This window comes from Podarcis pityusensis (assembly GCF_964106645.2).
Source record: "Podarcis pityusensis genome assembly, chromosome: 13".
NCBI classification, from domain to species: Eukaryota; Metazoa; Chordata; class Lepidosauria; order Squamata; family Lacertidae; genus Podarcis; species Podarcis pityusensis.
The window spans coordinates 39,809,851-39,832,088 of record NC_138038.1 but is presented as its reverse complement, the minus strand read 5'-3'; the positions used below and the strand labels follow the sequence as shown (position 1 = coordinate 39,832,088).

The 22,238-nt window shown below is 45.3% G+C and overlaps 1 protein-coding gene across 1 annotated transcript; it reads right to left on the bottom strand.

Moving 5' to 3' along the window:
* Positions 1–5,483: 5,483 nt before the first annotated feature.
* LOC308461266 (uncharacterized protein) lies at positions 5,484–21,436 on the bottom strand. The gene is made up of 11 exons (XM_080978038.1): positions 19,530–21,436; positions 17,368–17,640; positions 12,973–13,087; positions 10,996–11,285; positions 10,816–10,900; positions 8,549–8,772; positions 7,718–7,962; positions 6,566–6,688; positions 6,255–6,396; positions 6,090–6,140; positions 5,484–5,800 (listed from the first exon to the last, which is right to left on the bottom strand). Exons 1-11 carry the CDS (start codon positions 19,882–19,884, stop codon positions 5,727–5,729), a joined length of 1,977 nt encoding a protein of 658 aa, XP_080834164.1. The 5' UTR covers positions 19,885–21,436; the 3' UTR covers positions 5,484–5,726.
* Between the last annotated feature and the right edge of the window lie 802 nt (positions 21,437–22,238).

The window sequence follows — 22,238 nt, the reverse complement described above, 5'->3', positions numbered from 1 at the left end:
ACAAATTTGTTGTCTGCATTTTTTCAGTTGATTTAGGACGAATCTGATATGCTGAATCCAAAAATCACATTGGTTTTGCTTAATCAAGTCAAGTTTTTGAGCTATGGCCACATGTCATTTTTTTACATTTTTGTTCACATGTATGCTTGTGTGGAGCATTTTAGAAGACGTTGGTGGGGGTAAAATGCCATGTCTAATAATTGTTTTGATTAGAAATGATTATTTTAATGACAAGAAGTATTCAGGTCTGATAGTTCTGGGTGATTATGTCAAAAAGGGATCAGTTTGAAGTCATAAAACCTTGAAATCTTCCATAAATTGGTGCGGCAAAGCATAAAGTTGGGGGATCAAAACTAAGTTAAAGGAACATCATCAACGACCCTCTGGTGGACAGAGACAGAATACTCTTCCCACCGCTGCACATCAAGCTCGGTTTAATCAAGCAGTTCACCAAGGCTCTGGACAAGGATGGTGACTGCTTCACTTACTTGTGCCAGGCTTTTCCAGGATTGATCATGGAGAAGTTGAAAGCTGGCATCTTTGACGGTCCTCAGATCCATCAGCTCATCAGAAATCCAGAGTTCGGAAACTCAATGAACGAAATGGAACTGGAAGCGTGGAAGGCATTTGTTCTGGTAGTGAAGAACTTCCTTGACAACAATAAGGCCAGAAACTACGCAGAACTTGTCAGCAACATGCTGACTGCTTTCAGAAACCTGGGCTGCAACATGAGAATCAAGATGCACTACCTATTTTCACATATGGACCGGTTTCCTGAGAACCTGGGTTCAATGAGTGACGAGCAGGGGGAGAGATTCCATCAGGACATGAAAGAGATGGAGACCAGGTATGAGGGTCGCTGGGATGCAGTCATGATGGCTGACTACTGTTGGACTCTGAAGAGAGACCTCCCTGCCGCTGAGCATTCCAGGAGTTCCAAGAAACGGATGTTCAAGCCCTGAAGAGTGAAAAATGGTGAAGCAACATGCAATTTACGTGTACTTACCTGTATCAGTGCCCACCATTCAGTTTACAGTAATCAATGTTTCTATCAGGTAATCAATATATGTTGTTGGAAAAACATATTTTTCTCTTAAAAACATATTTAGGATGATATGTGTTGACAAAAATCAGCTGATAATGCCACAAAAATGTAATCGATTTTGTCACAAGATCTGGTTTTTTTCAAATCAGCATAACACAAAAACCTGACCTGATGGAGAGAAACGGATGCCATTTCCTGATTCAGCAGTGCAAAAATACCCTAAATCAGTTGTAGAAATCTAGACAACATTCAAAAAGTAAAAAATTGTTGCCCAGTGAATCAATCAGGGTGATTTCAGAGGGACAGACATGCCAAAAAGGGGGAAATACAAGCCTGAATTTAGAAACCAAGCACCCCTATTTCTCTTTGTGTGTTCCACAACATTATATTTAATTCAGCTTAGAATTTCTCTTGTTGTGGGTATTTTCAGATGGTGTGTCATGGCACACTGGGGTGACTTGAGGAACATTCAGGGGAGCTGTGCTTTCATTAACTTGCAACCCTTATATTCCTGCATTCTCTCTCTCTCCCCCCCCCCCCTTTCTCTCTCTTTCTCTCTTTCATTCTGAGGAACATTCAGGGGAGCTGGCAGCTTTAACTTGCAACCCATTACCTTCCCAAAATAAAACAGTGACAAAAAAAGTGGCAAACACTTTTGCATGACTGTTTATATTCTGAAGATCTCCCTCCTCCAAACAAAAACCCTCCCCAGCTTCAGTAACTAACAGTTCCTTAGTTTTACATAGAGGGCTTGAGAAATGCAAGAAACTAACAAAGTAGCTTGATGGGGGGGGGGTGCGTGCAGGAGAATGTTGCAGGAAAGGATCGTGTCTGCATGTTTGTCCAGTGCTGTGTGTTTCTTGGTTTTCCTTCTCCACGGTAACAAAAAAAAATCTGCTTCTGATCCTAATCTTGTTTTGCCCTCTCCATGCCCCCCACCCAACCAAAGGGAAGCTGGGCTGCCATGTGGAGTCCATCAGCTTAGCCCTGCAGAGCAGTGGCGTTTCTTGGCTTCCCATTGACACACGCACTCCCACTTACATGTGTGCCAAAAATAGGGGTGGGACGGAATGGAGAGATTCCCCAGTATGTGTGCCTTGTAGCAGAACCCCAGCGTCAGTGGCTCCCATACGGGAGCTGCAGAAAGGATGACTGGCTGGTCAAGGAAGCCGTGGACTTAAAAAGGTTGAAAACCACAGGGCGAGGTGAGACACAGGAAGTGAGGAAAGTGTATGGAACTGCTTGGACCAGCAACAAGGAATTGTCTTCTATTCGTGCAGATGCTTAGGCCATGAATCAAAGTGGTATGATATGATCACAGATCCTCTTATCTCACATAGGAGATCAGTATTGCCGCAAAGTAAGGAGTCAGCCTCTGTTGAGCACACTCTGAATGTGAGGAAGGCAGGAAAGCAAGTCACCCAGCAGTCTGTGTGCCCAGCTCAGACCCAGGTGTCCATGTTGCCAGTCATTGAAGCATCCACTACCAGGATCTCTCTGGCCTCTGGAGAAACATCCTTAGAACGTGAAACAACTTCTTTGTTGAGACAGGCCTGCTCAGAGAGCTAAAGCTGACAAGTGTTTTAATATGCACTTTACTTTTATAAAGTTATATTTTTAACCACTGATATTATTCATATTTTGATTTTTTAATCATTTTTAATTTCTGACTTTTATCAGAAATTTTAATGTTTATTTGGTATTCTTAAGAAACTGTGAAGGGATTTTTTACAACTAAGTGGTATACACATTCAATTTTTAAAAAATTGACAGCTGAAGAGCACTAATTTGTGTGGGGATTGCAGCCATAAGAACACATGTTCTGCTAGACAGTACAGGGTTAGTATACACAGAGTTCTTGAACTTCCTAGAGAGGACTCTGTGTGTGTGGTCATTTCCTTTGGCTCCTCTGGGCAGGAACTCTGTAAAAAAGTAGACAATTATTTATATTTCCTTCTGCCTGTGACAAGACTCTCTCTTTCCACCATGCCTTCAAGCTGAGCAGACCTGTGTGGTTGCGGCTCTTTCTTTCAGTCATGTTTGCTAAGACTACTGCAATTTTATTGTAACTTAGAAGTACCGTATTTTTCGCTCTATAAGACGCACTTTTTCCCCTCCAAAAATGAAGGGGAAATGTGTGTGCGTCCTATGGAACGAATGCAGGCTTTCACTGAAGCCTGGAGAGCGAGGGGGGTCGGTGCGCACCGACCCCTCTCGCTCTCCAGGCTTCAGGAAGCTATCCGCTAGCCATGGGAGACCCAGCTCTCCCACGGCTAACGGAGACCTTGCCAGCACCCAGAAGCTTGGGGCACGCTGAGCTCCGCACGCCCCAAGCTTCGGGATTAGCGCAGTGCTCCGCTAGCCATGGGAGAGCCGCGCAAAGTCGCGCGGCTCTCCCACGGCTAGCGGACTGCTTGCCGGCACCCAGAAGCTTGGGGCGCGCTGAGCTCCGCACACCCCAAGCTTCGGGATTAGCGCAGCGCTCCGCTAGCCCTGGGAGACCCGCGGGGCTCTCCCACGGCTAGCAGAGACCTTTCTGGCACCCAGAAGCTTGGGGCGTGCTGAGCTCTGCACGCCCCAAGCTTCGGGATTAGCGCAGCGCACCTGGGGGAGAAATAATTTCCCCCCCTTTATTTCCCCCCCCAAAAACTAGGTGCGTCCTATGGGCCGGTGCGTCATATGGTGCGAAAAATACGGTATTTTTCTGCATAGTATACTACTTTTTCTGTATATGCTGCTTGCATGGAAACGTAAGGAAAGCCTTTTCTAATTATCTTACTAAAATGTGTGGTGCATTCTCTGCAATGGAGGTGAAGAGGAGGAAGGTAAGCAGACTGCAACTGAAAGGGATTGAATGGTGGGCTTGCTTAATTCCTAAGCTTTAGTAAACTGCAAAACTCATAGGTGCTTGCGAAAAAGGCTTCACAGCTAGATTTCATTTGCATTTCTCCCACACACTTAGAAGAGGAGGTTGAGATCGAAATCTTCAGATTTAATGCTCAATCCATCTCCCATAGTTTGGCCATCCCTCATGTATCACTTTCCTCCTTCCGGCTCCTTAGCCCCCAAGTACGGATGATCTGAATTGCTGTCCATGTTGGGGGTGGGCTGCCAGCATTCCTCTTTTCTTACCCCTTCCTGCAATGCCTGAGGAGCCTCTCTGCCTCATCCCTGCAGTTGATGGTTCTGAGCACATCAGCTGTCACCTGTGGGGCATAATCCCCTGTATAGAAATTCAGCAGAAGCAGGCTCAGGTCCACCACATCTGCCTTCTCCAATGTCCCTCGGGGGATGTTGTCACAGCCCTCCTTAACAGGAAACTCATGGAGCTTGAGCTTGAACTTCTTGAGTTCGTTCTCTCGCAAGTTCTCCAGGGTGGACACCAGGCTGTCTGTGATGGTCTTCTCCATCCATCTGCATTGTCACCCCCCAGAGGCAGGAAAAAACAGACACGCTCTCAAGATTCAAAATGGACCACCCGTCTAAAAAGGTTGGTGACTCCTGCTTTAAATACTGTGATAAAGGATTGTAAGCTACATTTATTAAAGCAAATGTAAGTATGCCTTAAAAAACAGCAACGAAACAAAGTAGAGTATTCATTGTGGGATGTGAAACACAAGAGAAGTCAAGTACAACATTCCTAGAATGAACATGTTTACACATGGGGAGGAGTGTTTGTCCAACTGCATGTTTCCTTCTGGGCCGGGACAGACTTCCTCTGCATGTGACTAGAGGTGGGTGTGGCCTCACCTGTGCAGGTAATTACAAAAGCACAGGGCAGGGCAGCCATCTCTCTCTCTTTCTCCACATGCATCGAAGAAACAGCATTTACTAAGCCAAAGATGCCCTCTTGGCTTCCAGCCAAGAGAGGACAAAGGGACTGTCTTCTTAAGAGATAGATTCCAAGTGTATGTTACTTCATTAAGCTAAGTCTGCTTTCTGGTAAACTCTTTTTATACTTTTGTAAAAGACTGTGTCGTCTCTTCTATTTTATGAGGGAATAAGTGGAAATTACCAGAATAGTTATTATAGAGGCTTTAGCGAGCCTGAGCAAACGCAGCCGCTGCAAACTTAAAATAAAGGGGAATGTTACTCTGCTGAAATTGTGGAACTTGTTAACACAAGTTAGATAAGGATATAATCAGACAATATATCCTCTCCTGCATCCCTGAATATTCCCACATTCATCCCATCATACCTTTATAGATTAGAATAAATCAAGAATATAATGTTACATTTATTTCATTAAAACAGTGTCTGGCTGGCTTTGTACCACATCAAAATTACCATAACTAGTGGGATACAGTTCAAGGCATTGTTAAAGAGCAGAGTACAGGTAAATGTTGGCTGGGGTTAGGTAAATCTGCAGTGGTAGATAAAAGCTCCAGCCATAAATAAATTGGTGCTCCCCCCCCCCCCCATTTGGTGGAATCTCTCTTTCTCTTTCTCTTTCTCTTTCTATTTCTCTTTACAGGAACACACATATCTGTCTTCAGAAGTGTTCATCATACATGCAATTTCCCCGAGAATTTATCTGAATTCTGAGTAACGACTTTCAGAGCCTCCCCATTGCTTCCCATCCTCCAATACCTGTTGCCCACCTGAGGCAGCTGCTTCACTGTGCCTAATGGCAAGATGGGTCTTTTTTGGTGAAATGGAGTGGGGGAGAAAGGGTTAAGCCTTACCTGCCTTCCACATTATGTCCAGGGTTAGTTCTGCTGAATGATGCATTGGTTGGTGTGCAGCCACAAGCACCTGGGAAGGTGAAGAGGGAGGGAATACATACAAAGCAAGCAGGGACAACGAATAAAATTAGCATGGTGGGAGATGAGCCCAAGACTTCCAAATCACATCCAAGTTTCTCTTGGATATGTTAAGAACTGATACTCAATTTAGAATGGAAAAGCTCACACTGTAAAACTTCAAGGGAGGAATTCAATGTCAGCAAAAGCAGTTCTGCTACTGTTTTATCAGCCCTCTGTGCTCCTATTGGGAGGGAAGTGGGATACACATACATGCAGAGAAATAATTAAAACCTGCTCACCTTGTGCTGGGTGTGGAATAGGAGAATCCATCTCCTCTGAAATTAACTCTCCTGAAATAGAATAAGAAAGAGGCAGTCAAAGAGGGAATGTGACCTGTGGTCCTTTTCCATCCTGCCTCCTAAGATATGACCCAACCTCACGATCTTCCCTTGATTAAAACTCACTTTTTTTCAAATGCGCCTTCCAAATAATTTCAGTCGTGCCCTTCTTCATCAGGTAGAAGTTGAACTTGTCTTGCATTTGCTCAGCAGACAGTTCTACATACTGCTGCAGTTTCTCTGCATCCAGGTATTGAAACTTCAGTTCCTGTGGGAAAGAATGAAACCTCTGTAAGTCTGAATCTGGCTTAGCCCAACCCACCATTCCAAGGGAGTCAAATAAAAGGGTGAAGAGGGACCCTGGCTGAATTTCTCCCATTCTCAGACTTCACAGTTTGACTCTTCCCCAGTAGTACCTTTCATCATATTTGTCTCACCTCAGGATAGACTGTGACATCCTCTGAAGCCTTCAAAGATACCTGAGAACCAATCACCAGCGGTTTCAGGGTCACAGGGGGTTTCTCTATTCTCTTTGAATTTACTTCACACTTATCGACCGCCTGGGAATGGCAAATAAATTCACTTTTTAGATATGCAAAGAGGGAACCAAACTTCTTGAAGACTGGATCCCTACGACCTTCTTGGCACCGTAACACCAGCTAAGGCAGGAATGGGGAACCTGATGCCCTCCAGATGTTGTTGGACTCAAATCAACCCCAACCAGCTGGGGTCAGGGATGATGGATGCTGTAGTCCAAGAGCACCGGCAGATACTCAGATTCCACATCTGCAGTATGAAGAAGATTAAACCACTATGGCACCAGAAACTACACATGGGGAACTCAAGCCAGAGCTCTTGAACTGGGCAGCCTGAACTAAGCCTGAGCAAGTTGGCAGAGAGGTACCAGCAATCCTGCATCCACCTCATCTTCTCTTGATGAGACCATGCAGGAAACCACAGAAGCCATAAAACCTCAATATTTGAATGAAGCATAAGAAGGCAATTTTAAGAAAAGTTCAGATTGAGAAGGTAATATGATAATGTGCTTTATCTCCCATGTGCCAACACTGCAAATCAGGAAGAATGTTTTTCCTCAAGAGTTCTTATAGATAGTTCATAATTATCAAGCTGATTCCTTAATGAACAAAGCTGAATTTGTTCATCAATAAATCTGAAGGAAGCCTTACTTATTTCAGTGAAGGCTTCCAAGAAAATGTGCTTAGAATTTTGTTTTCACAAGTCAGTGACAACAACGTTTGTTTAGAGAACCAGGCAGGACATTTGGCCTCTAGCAAGCAGGCTGGCTAACAAAGGAAAAGGGTGTATTTCAATATTGCAAACTTCACTTTGAAACAACAGTGTTGGTGAGAAGCTAAGTCATCCGGTGGAGGGCAACTGTGAATCTTCTCTCTAGTAGCATGTTGATGTTGGCTAGAAGTTTGGTAAAACAGATCAAGTCCAACAAAGATAAGTACAGTTCATGCACCCTAATGAATAATTTTGCATAGGTATTCTCTCATGGTTAGAGTGATCAAGCAAAAGATCCAGGTAATCTGCAATACCAATCAAAGTTGGAGATTCCCAGTTACCTTTACTATAGAAGAGTCATTCGGCAGGAGGTACAGGTGAAATGTTGGTGTTTCCAGCTGAAGCCTATGATAGAGCAGTACGACAGTGTTGATCTTTTGCTTAAACCACTTTTTGAAAATGACTCCAAGGGAAGAGAACTTGGGGTTTTCCAACACAGCATGGTGAGGCTCCACTCTGTCTGGCTTCTCCAGCCTCATCTCCCCTTCAACAAAATGTGCAATGTAGACATGGGAACTGTCGTCACCTGAAAAGACAAGCATGTTAGCAGTGGGAAAGTGAAACTTAACCCCCCCCCCCATTTCAGCTCCTGCCAACCTAGCAGTTCGAAACACGTCAAGTGCAAGTAGATAAATAGGTACTGCTCCGGCAGGAAGGTAAACAGCGTTTCCGTGCGCTGCTCTGGTTCGCCAGAAGCGGCTTAGTCATGCTGGCCACATGACCCAGAAAAACTGTCTGTCGACAAATGCCGGCTCCCTCAGCCAGTAAAGTGAGATGAGCGCTGCAACCTCAGAGTTGTCTGGACTTAATTGTCAAGGGTCCTTTCACGCAAACATTTATTTTCCTATTGTCTTTTAAGAGGTTTATAATGTTGTTCCACAGGACAATATGCTGACATGGCAGCTTACAACAGAATGCAAATCAAAGAAAATAATAAAACAGCACAGTTGGAACATTTTGAAAAATTACAAAAGACTGGAAAGCCAGCGCTACTGATTTCTAGACTCCACACCGCAGGCCCCATAGCATTCTGGAAACATCAATGGAAGTTATTCCTGTTTAGGATTCCTCCTATTATGGTTATAATGCTGGGAACTTTCCCCCTGCCATACCTTCAAGACACAAGAAGTGAGGGACGTGAATGGCGGCCACAGCTTCTACTGCATCTACTTTAATGTTGAGCAGAGGGCCAGCGACATGCAACTCCTCAGTGGACTGTTCTTCCAGGTGCTTAGGCCATGAATCAAAGTGGTATGTTACAGTCACAGCTTCTTTCACTTCACATATGAGATCTGTATTACCGCAATGGAAGGAGCCAGCCTCAGTGGTGCACACTCTGAATGGCACAATGGGAAAGATGAAAGTGGAATCAGGTTGAACATTGTATTTGAGAGCAGAAGCAGTAAAGGAGTCTAGAAATGTTGTGAAATGCTGAAAAGCTGCAGAATCATTTAGCATGCTGAATCACTGAATCCTGAGGATGAGTCATTCTCTTTATAAATATTGTATCTGTTTGCAGGCAGACCCAGTGTCTCTGGTGACTCTGTCTGCAGTGACTGTCTGAGCTTTGTGAAGCGTGTGCACACTGAAGAATCTGTGTGACTCTAACTCTGTGTATGCTCTAAAGCTAACTTAATCTTCTGTTCACTATGCTGTGAGAGCCAGTGTGGTGTTGTGGTAAGAGCGATGGACTCGTAATCTGGTGAACCGGGTTCGCGTCCCTGCTTCTCTGGCTGACCTTGGGCTAGTCACACTTTGAAGTCTCTCAGTCTCACTCACCTCACAGAGTGTTTGTTGTGGGGGAGGAAGGAAAAGGAGAATGTTAGCCGCTTTGAGACTCCTTAAAGGGAGTGAATGGCAGGATATTTATTTTAAGTCAGTAAAACTTTTATTCTTTTACTGAAGAAGATTCTGCATTATTAATTTATGCTGCACGTCAAACATGAATTGGGAGAACTTCCACACCTGGTCTAATTGATATTTTTGCAGGAGATGCTTCGCACACTGAGTTATGGAGGTAAAATATTGACAGAAGGACATCTCCTGGTCAAGCATCACTCAACTGAAGCACAAGTGCTATGAGGCCAACCAATAAGTAAAAAAGGCGGTTTTTCTTATACCGAGAAGGTGTTTTTAAAATGGTGCCTTCATGCAGAGCAAAGCAAGCTGGTGAAAGTAACTACTCATCTTCTGTTTACCCTTGTGTTGATGATACTAGAACATCAGGGAAATTTCTCATACTCGGTAAGCAGGGCAAGAGTTCTGTAACCAATGTACCCATTTAGCGCTAAACACCAGACCAAAAAGCACACTGCTTTAAAGTGATTGGGAGGGAAACCATGCATGCCACCTTGAACTCTTTGTGAGAAAGGTGGGATATAACTTAAATCATATCAATAAAATGTTTTTAAGTGTGGGAATGTTCCGGGGTGCAGGAGATGATATATTGTGAGATTATATCCTAATCCAACTTGTGCTAACAAGTTCCCAAAATATCAGCAGAGTTTATAACATTCCCCTTTAAATACGAAACGGTAACGTCTGCACAGGTTCGCTAGAACCTCTATAATAATTACTCTGGTAATTTCCCCTTTTGTTCCCTCTTAAAATACAAGACACAACACAGTCCTTATAAAAGTATAAAAGAGTTTACTCACGTTCTGTTCACAATATGATCCCAGAAGGCAGACACGCTTAAAAAGGTTACATACATTCAGAATCTATCTTATAGCAAGATAGTCCTATCCTCCTCTCTTGGCTGAGAGCCAAGAGGGCATGTTGCTCCTTCAGAAGATGAAGATGAGAGAGAGAGAGATGGCTGCCTGCCCTGTGGTTTTATCATTTACCTGCACAGGTGAGGCCACACCCACCTCTGGTCACATGTGGAGGAAGTCCGTCCCCAGGAAGTTTACCTGCTTGCTGGACAGACATCCCTCCCCATGTTTTAACATGTACACTCTAGGAATGTTGTCATTGACTGCTGCTGTGTTTACATCCCACATAAAGGAGAAGAAACAACAGTTCCTCCAAAAAAATGCAGAGTTCCATATTTTTCACTCTCTTGGAAATAATAAGCAACAGCAATGCTCCAAGGTAATAATTTTCCAGCTGTATTTGAGGGACCCAGGAGTTCCTCAATGAAGAGATCAGGATTGGTGGGTAAGCTTCCTTCAGAGAGAATTTGCCCACCATGGCCAACTGTTCATTGCAACGTGCAGAACATACTGTAGATGTACTCTGTGTATGTTTTAGGGAGCACCACCATATCTGATGACTGTGAGACCCACAGAAACCAGATGTGCTCTGTGGAACAATTAAATGTAAAAACCGTTCCCTGAATGGAAAAGGTTTTTAAATGTCTGATGGAGAGATCACTCACCTGTATGCTTCGTTGCCCCTTTCTGAGTCCCATACCACCTCTGGCTCTATTGGGCCAGCTGCCTTGAGTGGAGTTTGATCCAAATCTGTAAAAGGAAGACAGTTATTTGCCTGATGACTGTTGCAAGGAGGAAGTTAGTTGAACTGCCCTTGAAGTTTAAGAACTCGAAGTCAAACTCACCATGCATTGCAGATAGCAGAACTAGAACGGTACCTGGATGTGCCATTTCTACACATTCCAGGAACCTGCAACAAGCTTGCTCCCCCCTTTCCTGGATTATACTCAGCAATTGTTCACTTTTTAAAATTTTCAACATTTCGCAAATGTCTCTGTATTCTTTCAGAGTGATGACATAGAAATAGTATAGCACATCTACAAAATGTTCAGTATCCGGTTCAAGAATTTCCATTAATTGTTTTCTTCCCTTGCAGATCATCTCATTACTGGAGATTTTGGATCTTTCCAATGACCTGTGGAAGAAACATTTATTTTATTTAGGTGACAGAAGGCGGGGAGAGGAGAATTAGAACGTAGTTAGGATGCAGACTGCTCCCTTACCATAAATGCCAACCAGGGTCCTTAGGGCAACCCCCTAATAATTTTCTTCTGGGGACACAACCCCTCAATATTTTCTCCCCACCACTGCCCACCCACCTGCCTTCCCATCTCCCTCCCTTGGTTTGCTGTCTACCCCCAGCCAGGCATCACTCTCTGTTTCTGGCTTTCCTCCAGGAGGAGCAAAGTGGGACACAGCAGTGGCGGGGGGTGTGTGTGTGTGGATGTGAGTGTGTGGTTTGTGTGTGTCTGTCTCCTACCTGGCTTCCCATCCCTCCATCCATTGCTCACTCCCTCTCTCTGTGTGGCACCCTCCTGCAGTGGGGACAGCCCCCACCCAACCCACCATGGTGGCAGCCTGAGCAAAGATGAGCATGCCTGGCCAGTGGGTGATGACAGGCATGGGCAAGGCGGATGCCTGGCTGAGAGGAGGCAGCTGACGTAGGGACAGAGGGAGGCAGAGCAAGCACCCTGGCCGTGCTGCAAACACCAACACCGACTGCCTACACTCAATGCAGCTGCCTGGGTGCACACTGGCCTGACACCAGACTTAGTGCAGCAAGGGGAAGTAGGCAGGCCAGCCCCACCCATATTTTGTTTAAGTTGGCGCCACTGTCTCTCACACGGAATCAAACTGTTGGCCCACCTAAATTCATATTATCAACATGTTATGATGAAACTATGCTAATTTGTCATATTATTATGAAGTTGCTTTTGTAGTGTTTGAAATTGGCTTATGGGTTGCCCTCTAGCCTCCCACCTCAGGGTTGCCTCACATTTATGTGAACCATACCACTCCTTGCTGTGGTCCTTTCCTTCAACCTTCCCCCAATCTTTGGGTTCCCTGCCCCTTAGGGGTTCTTTTGCCCAAAACAAATTCCAATCCTTACCGTGCCCTCCCAACTTGTCCCTCCATGGGGCGGGAGTGAGATGATAATCCCAGCCAAGCGATCCTGACTGTAAGCCATTTGCTGACGACCACTGTTCCCCAAGCAACTGGAAAGTTCCCTGCCCTCAGACCAGCTTAATGTGACATACAGGGCTGGAGGGTTTAAAAGGTCTTTCAGATACCAAGAGTCATTTGCTGGGGAGGCTGCAGCTCTTGCTTTCCTGCTTCAAGCAGCAGTTGGACTAGAATAGATGGCCCACCGAGTTCCCTCCAGGTCTGGTATTCTATGACACAGGCAGGATACCTGCAGCCAGTGGACCACAGGTAGCCCTCGGATGCACTCCCTGGGGCCTTCCAAGGCCTGTGGAGCCCTGCCTCCATTCCCCAGCTGCTAAGCCTTTAAAGTATCTGGCAACCTGCCAGCATCAGTGGAAAATATGCACTTTGGTTTTCCTGCCCAATGGTTGACACAGAAAGTGGGAAAGGTCCAAAATAGCAATTTTCAAAGTATTTTTTTCCCAAGCAGGGGCACACACACATTTATTAAATTAGTGCTAAAGCATTTTTGTTTTAAGCAGGAAAGCTTGTATTGTTTTAAGATTAATGGATTTTATGTTTGTTTTGGATTGGAAGGGTTAGCTGAGAGGGGAAAACATTGCTATAATTGTAGCTAAAATGGTGGCTTCCGTCAATTATATAAGTACAGAAATTACCCTTTGGTGGTTTTTTCTGATGGAACCAGTTCCTCCAGAGCTTGATTAATTTTTGACGACAAGAATTCAGCTGGCCGGTGCCTTGAAACATGCATTTTGCAAAGACGCTCTGCTGCTAGATATTGAGAAAGTGAGTGCATGTCAACAGCTTTACTGAGTCCTTTCCCCTTTCTACATATTTTAAACCATTATTTGGCACTGACACACAGATTTGGCATTGTATTGCCTGAAAGACAACATTGGTATAGAAAGGATTCACTTCCGTCTCATACAGGTCAGTCTGCCAGTGATGTGGAGGTATCATTTTGGGTGGCCTAAAGCTTAATGTGGAATGCATACTTCTTTCCAACACTACTTTGGCTGTTAATGTCATGGGTGACATACTGAAGGCACAAAGGCAGACAATACCAACAAGAAAGAAAAGTGGGAGGCATCTAAGAAAACTTATTAAGAATTATAGACCAATTTCACTACTAAACATGGATTATAAAATATTTACAGGTATCCTGGCTAACAGGCTAAAAAAATTCTTAAACAGGGTAATAGGAAATGATCAAGCCGGCTTTTTACTGGGGAGGCAAATAAGAAATAATACAATGACTTACTGGAATATACATAAATGAAACCAAGCAAAAAGGTAGCAATGCTACTGGAAGAAGGCTTTCGACAGCATATCGTGGAACTTCTTAATTAAAACTTTTGAGAGCTTGAGAATAGGAAACAACATCATGAATGGAATTAAGGCAATTTATGACAACCAGAAAGCCAAAATAATTATAATGAAATCACTGAAGAATTTAATATAGAAAGAGGGACTAGACAAAGTTGTCCCTTGTCCCCACTCTTATTTATCACAACGTTGGAGACTCTCTTAATAGCAATAAGAAAAGACCAGGAAATAAGGGGCATCCATTTAGGTAGCCGATATTACAAGGTGAAGGCATTTGCTGATGATGTGATTATTACTATAGTCATACCTCATGTTACGTCCGCTTCATGTTACATTCTTTCAGGTTACATCCCACAGTGACCCAGAAGTACCGTAAAGGGTTACTTCCGGGTTTCACCACTCGTGCATGCACACAAGTGCAAAATGACATCCCGTTCGCAACCAGAGGTACCACTGTTCTGAAAACCCAATTGAAGGCATACAAAAAGCACTAGTGAAAATGAATGAATTTGGTGAGGTCTCGGGATTTAAACTGAATAAAAATAAATCTAAATTATTAACAAAAAATATGGAAGAGATGGAACAAGAGGACCTAGAGAGAATAACGGGTCTAAAGACCACAAATAAAGTAAACTATCTGGGGGTCTGGATTACAAATAAGAACACTAATTTATTTAAAGACAATTACATTTAAAAATGGAAGGAAATTAAAAGAAATTTAGAAAATTGGAGTAAATTGAAGCTGTCATTATGGGGCAGAATATCAGTGATTAACATGACAATACTTCCCAAAATCCTCTTTCTCTTTCAGACAATTCCAATAATTATTGGGACAAAATGTTTTAAAGATTGGCAGAGGGACCTGGCCAATTTCATTTGGCAGGGCAAAAAAGCAAGAATGAAATTTAAATTGTTGACGGAACCCAGAGAAAGAGGAGGGTTCGCGGTCCTGGACCTCAGAATGTACTTTGAGGCCACATGCTGGACTTGGTTGAAAGACTGGATGTTGCTTAGGAATTAGAGGGCTGGGACAAGGTTTTCGGGTGGCATAAAAGCACATAAAGGCTTCACGAACCACCTAATGAGGAAGGCCTTATTCAAGGTTTGGGAGAGGAATAAATCCAAAGTTATAACAAAAACCCCTTGGTGGATATCACCTATAGAGTCAACTGACATTCATAAGAATAACATGAACAATAACTGGCCAACTTACAGAGACTTGGTGGATGAGATAAATTATTGCCCCAAACTGAAAAGGTTTGAAGAACTCAAGCAACTAGGGCTAAATTGGCTAGAATATTACCAGCTTAGGGTGACTTTTGAAAAAGATAAGACTTTAAAAGGGTTTGATAACAAAGCATCAATCTTAGAGAAGGAGGTTTTACAGAACAACCAAAAGACTCTCTCCAAAATGTACAAGCTGTTAAAGAATGCTCATATAGAAAAAGAGGAAAAGGGAAAGGCCATAATAAGATGGGAGCAGGACTTAGGTTATGTAAGGTGCCATCGGCTCATAAAGGTTTAAAAAAATCATGTAATTAGAAAATCATTATATCATGTTTGGATAAGGTATAAAGATCTCTTAGAAAGGAGAACACCCAGGTGGATTTCACCAATGGAAGCAAAGGCACACAAAAAGTAAAATATGGAGAGTAAATGGTTGAAATACACAGATTTATTGTTGGAAGATAATGAAGGATTTAAATGGAGACCATTTGACCAAATTAAAGATAAATTGGATGGATGGTTATCAATGAATTGTATAAACTTGATAAGAAAAATGGTTTTGCGACAGAAAAATCCAAACTGGAAACGGAATTGTTAGATACCAATGTTAAAAATCTCTCTAAAATGTATAATTTACTGTTGGAATGGCATACAAAGGGTGAACAAGTTAAATCTGTGATGATTGATTGGGCAAGAGATGTTGGACACAATATAATGTTGGATGATTGGGAAAAGCTATGGAAGAAAGGGGTTAAGTTTACTGCATGTACTGTATTAAAATAAAACATTATGAAAATGATGTATAGATGGTACTTAACCCCAGTAAAATTAGCAAAGATCTACCATACAAATGATAATCTTTGTTGGAAATGTAAAGAAAAAGAAGGTACTTTTTACCATATGTGGTGGACGTGTCCTAAGGTGAAAGACTTCTGGGGAAAGATTTATAATGAGTTGAAAAAAATGTTGAAAAATACATTTATTAAGAAACCAGAAGCCTTTCTACTTGGTATAATAGGATAGGATTGGAATTGCCCAAAAAAGATGTTAGACTGTTTGTTTATGCCACTGCAGCGGCAAGACTTTTATTAGCCAAAAATTGGAAATCGCAAAAAATACCAACGATAGAAGATTGGCAGATGAAGATGTTGGATTTATTGACTGGAAGAATCCGCGACCAGAAAGAAGAGGAGACACAAGAGGATTGGAAGAAATGTAAAGAATATTTAGCTAAATATTGTAATATAAGATAACTAGAAAATTCGTGGAAGCAACAAATAGGCTTAGGGGTAGAATAAGAATATGTGTTAGTAAATATTAAGGATTAGAATATTAATAAAGGAGAAGAGGTTAGTAAATGTTAGGAGTCAATATTATTAGAAATATGGAGAACTGTCATACAGGTGATATAAAGAAATTCAGTTAGAGGGGATGCGAGGAAGTCAGTTATAATGTTATGAGAATTAAATATCTGAAGAAATATTTTTTGTGTGTGTTTAGCTTACTGTATTGTACAGTGTTTTTCTTTGTTGTGTGTTTTGTAATGTCTTTTTTGTCATAAATGTGGAAAAACAATAAAAAAATGGGGGGGGGAATAATCAGAGAGCTTGTCTTGTGTGGGAGAGCCTATCGACCTGACAACCCGTAGCATATGTGAAAAGGATCTAGGGGTCTTAGTGGACTACAAGCTTGACATAAGTCAACAGTGTGATACAGCAGCATAAAAAAGCTAATGCTATTCTAGGCTAAATCAACAGAACTATATTGTCCAGATCAAGGGAAATAATAGTATGACTTTATTTTGCCTTGGTCAAACTATGTCTGGAATACTGTGTCCTGTTCTGGGCACCACAACTTAAGAAGGATGTTGACAAGGTGGAACGTGTGCAGAGGGGGGGCAACCAAGATGATCAAGGGTCTGGAAACAAAGCCTTATGAGGAATGCTTGAAGGAGATGTGTATGTTTAGCCTGGAAAAGAGGAGACTGAGAGGAGATATGACAGCCATCTTCAAATATCTTATGGGCTGTCACATGGAGGAGGGAGCATGCTTGTTTTCTCCTGCTCTTGAGGGTAGGAGACGAACCAATGGCTTTAAGTTACAAGAAAGGAGATTATGACTAAATACCAGGAAGAACTTTCTGACAGGAAGAGCTGTTCAGCAGTGCAACTGACTCTCTTGTGCGGTGGTGGTCTCTCCTTCCTTGGAGGTTTATCAGCAGAGGTTCTAACGAATCATCAACTTGCTTCCAATAAGTTGCAAAGGGAATGTGCTCTGCTATTTATCACTAGCGTGAGTGAGGAGGGATAATATCAAAACAATATATCATCTCCAACCTTCTTTAACATTCCCACAATGTCAAGAAGACATACAGAGATTGGCACATAGGTTTCACACACACACACACACACACACACACACACAGCCCTGCTCAAGAAGCCTCCTCTCCACCCAGTCCCATCAGACTCAGCCAACGTTCTCCCTTCCAAGTTCCTTACCTTTCTTGGTGAGACTCGGGGGACATTCTGGCAGGGACTCACGGTCAAAGGCTTTCAGCACCTCTGAAGCCACTTCCACAGCATAATCCTCATCACAGTATGCAAGAAGCAGTTCTGTGAGCACCCAAACATTTGCTTCAACCAGCAGCTCCCTGGGGATATTGACATAGCCTTCCTTGACGGGAAACTTGCTGAGTTTGACCACGAACTTCTTCAGATCTGACTCCTTCAATGTATTCAGTGTGGCCAGCAGGCATAATTGTGTAAACTGCACTGTGGTGATTATTGATGTTAGTAGAAGTATTGAACAGAAAAATCCAGCATTCCTACATTCCCCTTCTCTTCCTGTTGGAGCACTTTCAGACTGGACTAAGTAGGGAAGGGCTGTGGATTTGTAGTAGATCACATGCATGCAAAGGATCCCAGGTTTAATCCCTGGATATCTCCAGATAGGGCTTGGAAAGATCCTGCCTAAATCCCTGGAATGAACTAGATGGACCCAGTGGCCCAATGTGCCCGAAGGCAGCTTCCCATCCTTCTAGCCTCTCAGGTGATTGAAGGAGCTCAGCCTGGCCCAGAAGAGAGAAGCTGATCCAGGAGGGTTTGAAGACTCTCTTAACTTACATGCCTCTTCTTAACACTTTGGAGGCTTCTACAATTATTTCACACCCTGTTTCTGGTGTTCCTTCTTCCCTGGTGGGGAGCGGATGCCGTATAGTGTTTTGCCTCAGGTGCTAACATGCCCTGGGCCAGCCCTGGTTTAGATGGAGGGCAGAGGGGTGTGGGAAGACGCCACCTCACTTTGAACACAGGGAAGATTTACATCCATCATTCCACTCACTTTCACCCTGGACCTCCACACCCCCCACTGGCCTTTGGCTCTGTTCTCCTGCTCTGGAAGGTAGGACTCGAGGCAATGGCTTCAAGCTGCAAGAAAGGAGATTCCGACTAAACATTCGGAAAAACCTTCTGGCAGTAAGAGCCGTTCAGCAGTGGAACAGACTCCTACAAGAGATTTTTAAGCAGAGGTTGGATGGCCATCTATCTGCCATGGATGCTTTAGCTGAAATCCCTAAATTTCAAGGGGTTGGACTAGATGTCCCTTGGGTTCCCTTCCAACTCTTAGATCCTGTGATTCTTTGGAATATTGCCCAGGAGGATACGCGACTCTTCTGCTCGAAAGGTTTCCCCACCCAAGGACCAGTGGCGTAGCGTGGGGGGTGCCAGGGGTGCCGGCCGCACCGGGCGCAACATCTGGGGGGGGCGCGAGTCCAGAGGGAAGGGACAAGTTCCTTCCTCCGCTGGGCTCCCCGCCGCCACCGCCAGCCTTGCGCCCTAGCGCGCGCGCCCCCCGCCACCGCTGCGGCTGCGCTCCACTCACTGCTTGCAGGAGGAGCAGCCGCTGCAGCAGTGCCGACGCCGCCACCGACGCCTGGCCGGGCACGGGCAGCCTCCGCACCCCGGCGCCGACGCCATCCCCTCGGCCCAGCCACAGGCGGCGGCTGCTTCTGCCGACTGGGAGGGAGGAGAGCTCTGAGGGGCCTCGCCGCGCCCTGTGCTCCCCAAAACCCTCCGAGAGGAAGCCGGCGGGCGGGCGAGGGTCTCCCGGCAGAAGGGGGCGCCGCTGGCTCCGGCTCTCAGCGCAAGTCTCAGCGGGGGGGGGGGGGGCGAGGACGGAGCACGGCTGGAAGCCCCCGGACCCGGCTGGGAGGAGGAGAGGCGCTCGCCAAGCCCGGATCTGGAGCTCCACCTACAGCCCAAGGAGAGGAGGGGGTGGGGAGGCGCCCGAGGGGAGGGGGCTTCGGCTGCCTCGGCCCCGCGGGGGCTCCGCAAATAATAAATTTAATAAATTCCTGCTGAGCCTTTGGGGGGGGTCCTTGGCTCCTTCGCTCGCCCCCAGCCCCAGTGGCGTAGCGTGGGGGGGTGCAGGGGGGGCCGGGCGCAACATCTGGGGGGCGCGCGCTCGCACTCGAGTGCTAAAATCCACGGGTTAGGGGGCGCAAATTACTTGCCTTGCCCCGGGTGCTTGACAACCCACGCTACGCCACTGCCAAGGACGAAGGCAACCATGGGAGGGAGCTGAGCTCTCGATACTGACAGAACCCGCGAGGTGTCAGCACCATCAGTCGGATCTAGCCCCCGCCCCGCTCCCAGTCCCTTACTTAGCCAGGTGATACCCGAGGGATCGTCCACCGGCGGATTGTAGTCCATCGCCTGCAGCACCAGGGCCGTCACCTCCACAGCATAAGCCTCACCGTAGTAGCTGAACAGCAGCTCTACGAGCTGCAAAGGCATGGCTTCCTTGAGCAACTCCTCGGAGATTATTCTTCCATTGACCGGGAATCTGAGCAGTTCGCGCTTGAATTTCTCCCACTCCCCTCCCCCCTCCTTCAACTCCTGCAAGACGTCCAGAAGGAGGTACCTGGCGGATTGCAGATTCGGGTACTCAGGATTTAAGAAAATGAGGGCACGCATGTGATTTGTGGAAAAGAAGAACTTAGTCCCCATTGCGCTCATTCTCCACCAGAACCAGCCCAGCCAAAGCCTCGGCCAGAGAAAAACTCAGAAGATCTGGAGACTGTGCCAAGGCAGAGAGGCAGGTGGTCGCGATCCCCGGGCCAACTCGCCTGGAAAGAGAGAGGCCCGGCCGGTGAGCAGCAGGAAACCCGCTCCGAGAGCCCCGTCTCTTGCCCTGCGCGTCTCCTTCTTTTCCCTTTGGCGAGGAAACTCTTGGAGATCCTTCCCTCCGGCAGCAGCAGGAGACTGGAGGGCGGGGAGGGCGGAAGGGGCGTCTTTCCCGCAGAACTCCAGCCCAGCCCTGCGTTGGAAGAATTTGGCTGAGCGGTTCTCGGGGGAAGACCTCCGAAGGCAGCCCTCGCAAGATTTGCAGGGGCGCTTTGGCTGCAAGACGGGGGTGAAGAGAATCCGCTCTTGCTCTCCCTTTGCGCAGGATCTGAAACCGGGAGGAGCGGCAAGGAGGCAGAGCAGGAAAATGTGGGGGCGCGCGAGAAAGACCTGCTCGTCCTTTGGAAATCTAACGCACCCCACCCAAAGAAAAGGAATCTGTGATTTTGTTCAGGGTGCTGGGACTTGTAGATCTCTCAGAGGTGAACTGTGGTTCCCAGGATTCTTCCTGGGCGTGGGCTTGAAATGCGCGCCTTCTGCCACTTGTGCTGCGCTCTCGGAGGCTAGTTTCTAAGGGCGGCAGCTGAGGAGACTGGCACAGAAAAACCAAAGAGCCCACCGGAACATTTTCCACACACACAATCACACACACAGCGTGGCAATCGAGCGCACTGGAATATAACAAACCTAGGCAGTGAGTGCTTTTATTTTTTAACTGCTTGAGGCATAATCCTGCCACAGAAACTTTCATTTACTTGCAGCGTGGCAGCCAAGATATTAAACCTGGTGGGTGGGGGTCAGGAGTGCCAACTTGAAAAACACATGGGGGGGGGGCGGAGAAGCCCAGCCCTGCATTATCGATCACATGAGGCGATGCACACACTATCAGTCTGCATTTCTTAGTGCAGAGTGTATTGATATGATGTGTAGACATCTTTCCTATTCTAAATTCAAGAGGGTTCTGGAAGCTTCTCTGTGTGAAAGAAACAAGCAGAAGTCACCATGATTACTATTTCTCTCCTTTTTGAATGTTTGTTTATCTGCTCATCCAAGTCTTCAATCTGGTAAGGTCACTGCTGTTTCTTTCTCCTACAATTTTTACCCATAACCCTCAATCTGCTTTTCATCCACAGTCATGGATTTTTTTCAAAAATTTACACATCCTTCATATATAATGCTACTCCTCCACCCTTCCTGATTGGTCAATCCCTACAGTCCAGTCATAAGTCTCATCCCACCTGGTTTCAGTAATGCCTACCAGGTCGTATTTGTGATCCTGGATAAAAAGCTCCAGTTCATCTTGTTTGTGTCCCATGCTTTGTGCATTATGGAGAGACAAATGAAATCATGAGTTGTTCTCTGCAGCTGCTTCCTTCCTGCAGTTTCTTGCCCTTTAGCAGGTTTCTAGAGCATCACCTCAGTTTCCTGTGACTAAACTAATATATTTAGTCAGGAGATACTTCAGCTGAGATTCCTGCATTGCAGGGGTTGGACTAGTTTACCCTTGGGACCCCTTAAACTCCAAGATTATATGATTCTAACCAGATTCACCCACCCAATGCTGCAGATTTTGCATACAAAAGGGTTGCAACAGGTAACCGGCCCACTTATCCCAGTAATTAATATCCAGATTCTGCACCCACAACTTGTCTGCAGACAAGTCTCAGACCTGAATGCAGGACCTCCACCTTCTCCCTGAAATAATGTGAGGAGGGGAGAGAGGAGTATCATCAGCATCTTCTATGGCTGGAGGGAATTTTCTAGATCATCTGGCCTGATGCAGAAAATCCAGCCCTACAGCATTTTCAACAGGTGGCTGTCAAGAGTCTGCCTGAAGACCTCCAGCAGGGGTGCCAACTTGAAAAAAATATGAACAGGTTGCAGATTTAACATATAGAAGAGAACAAGAAGAATATACCACAATATGTGGTACACACAAACCTTTTGAATGTCAATGACTGTCAACTTGGGGGGGTCACATATTTTATGAGGGGGCGAAGGGTCCTTGGCCACTAGGAACTGGCTCCTATGGCCTTCAGTGAGGGAGCTCCCCACCCCAGGAATTGGCTCCATGAAACCATATGAGAAATTTCCAAATAAAACTCTTCCAGCAGTTTCATGCAAATGCTAAGCTGCATCAGAGACCAGATGGATCTCTGCAGGAGCCCACAAGCCCAATGCTTATATACTGATTCATTCATGCCCGATCTTTTTCCACCTTGCTGCCTACAAGGAAGAGATCACTG

Coding starts and splice junctions, on each gene's coding strand:
- LOC308461266 (XM_080978038.1), bottom strand. CDS start 19,884: ATGAGCGCAATGGGGACTAAGTTCTTCTTTTCCACAAATCACATGCGT. Junction 11,286..12,972: donor TCAGAAAAAACCACCAAAGG/GTAATTTCTGTA, acceptor TTTCTTCCACAG/GTCATTGGAAAGATCCAAAA. Junction 6,689..7,717: donor ATGACTCTTCTATAGTAAAG/GTAACTGGGAAT, acceptor TGCCATTCCCAG/GCGGTCGATAAGTGTGAAGT.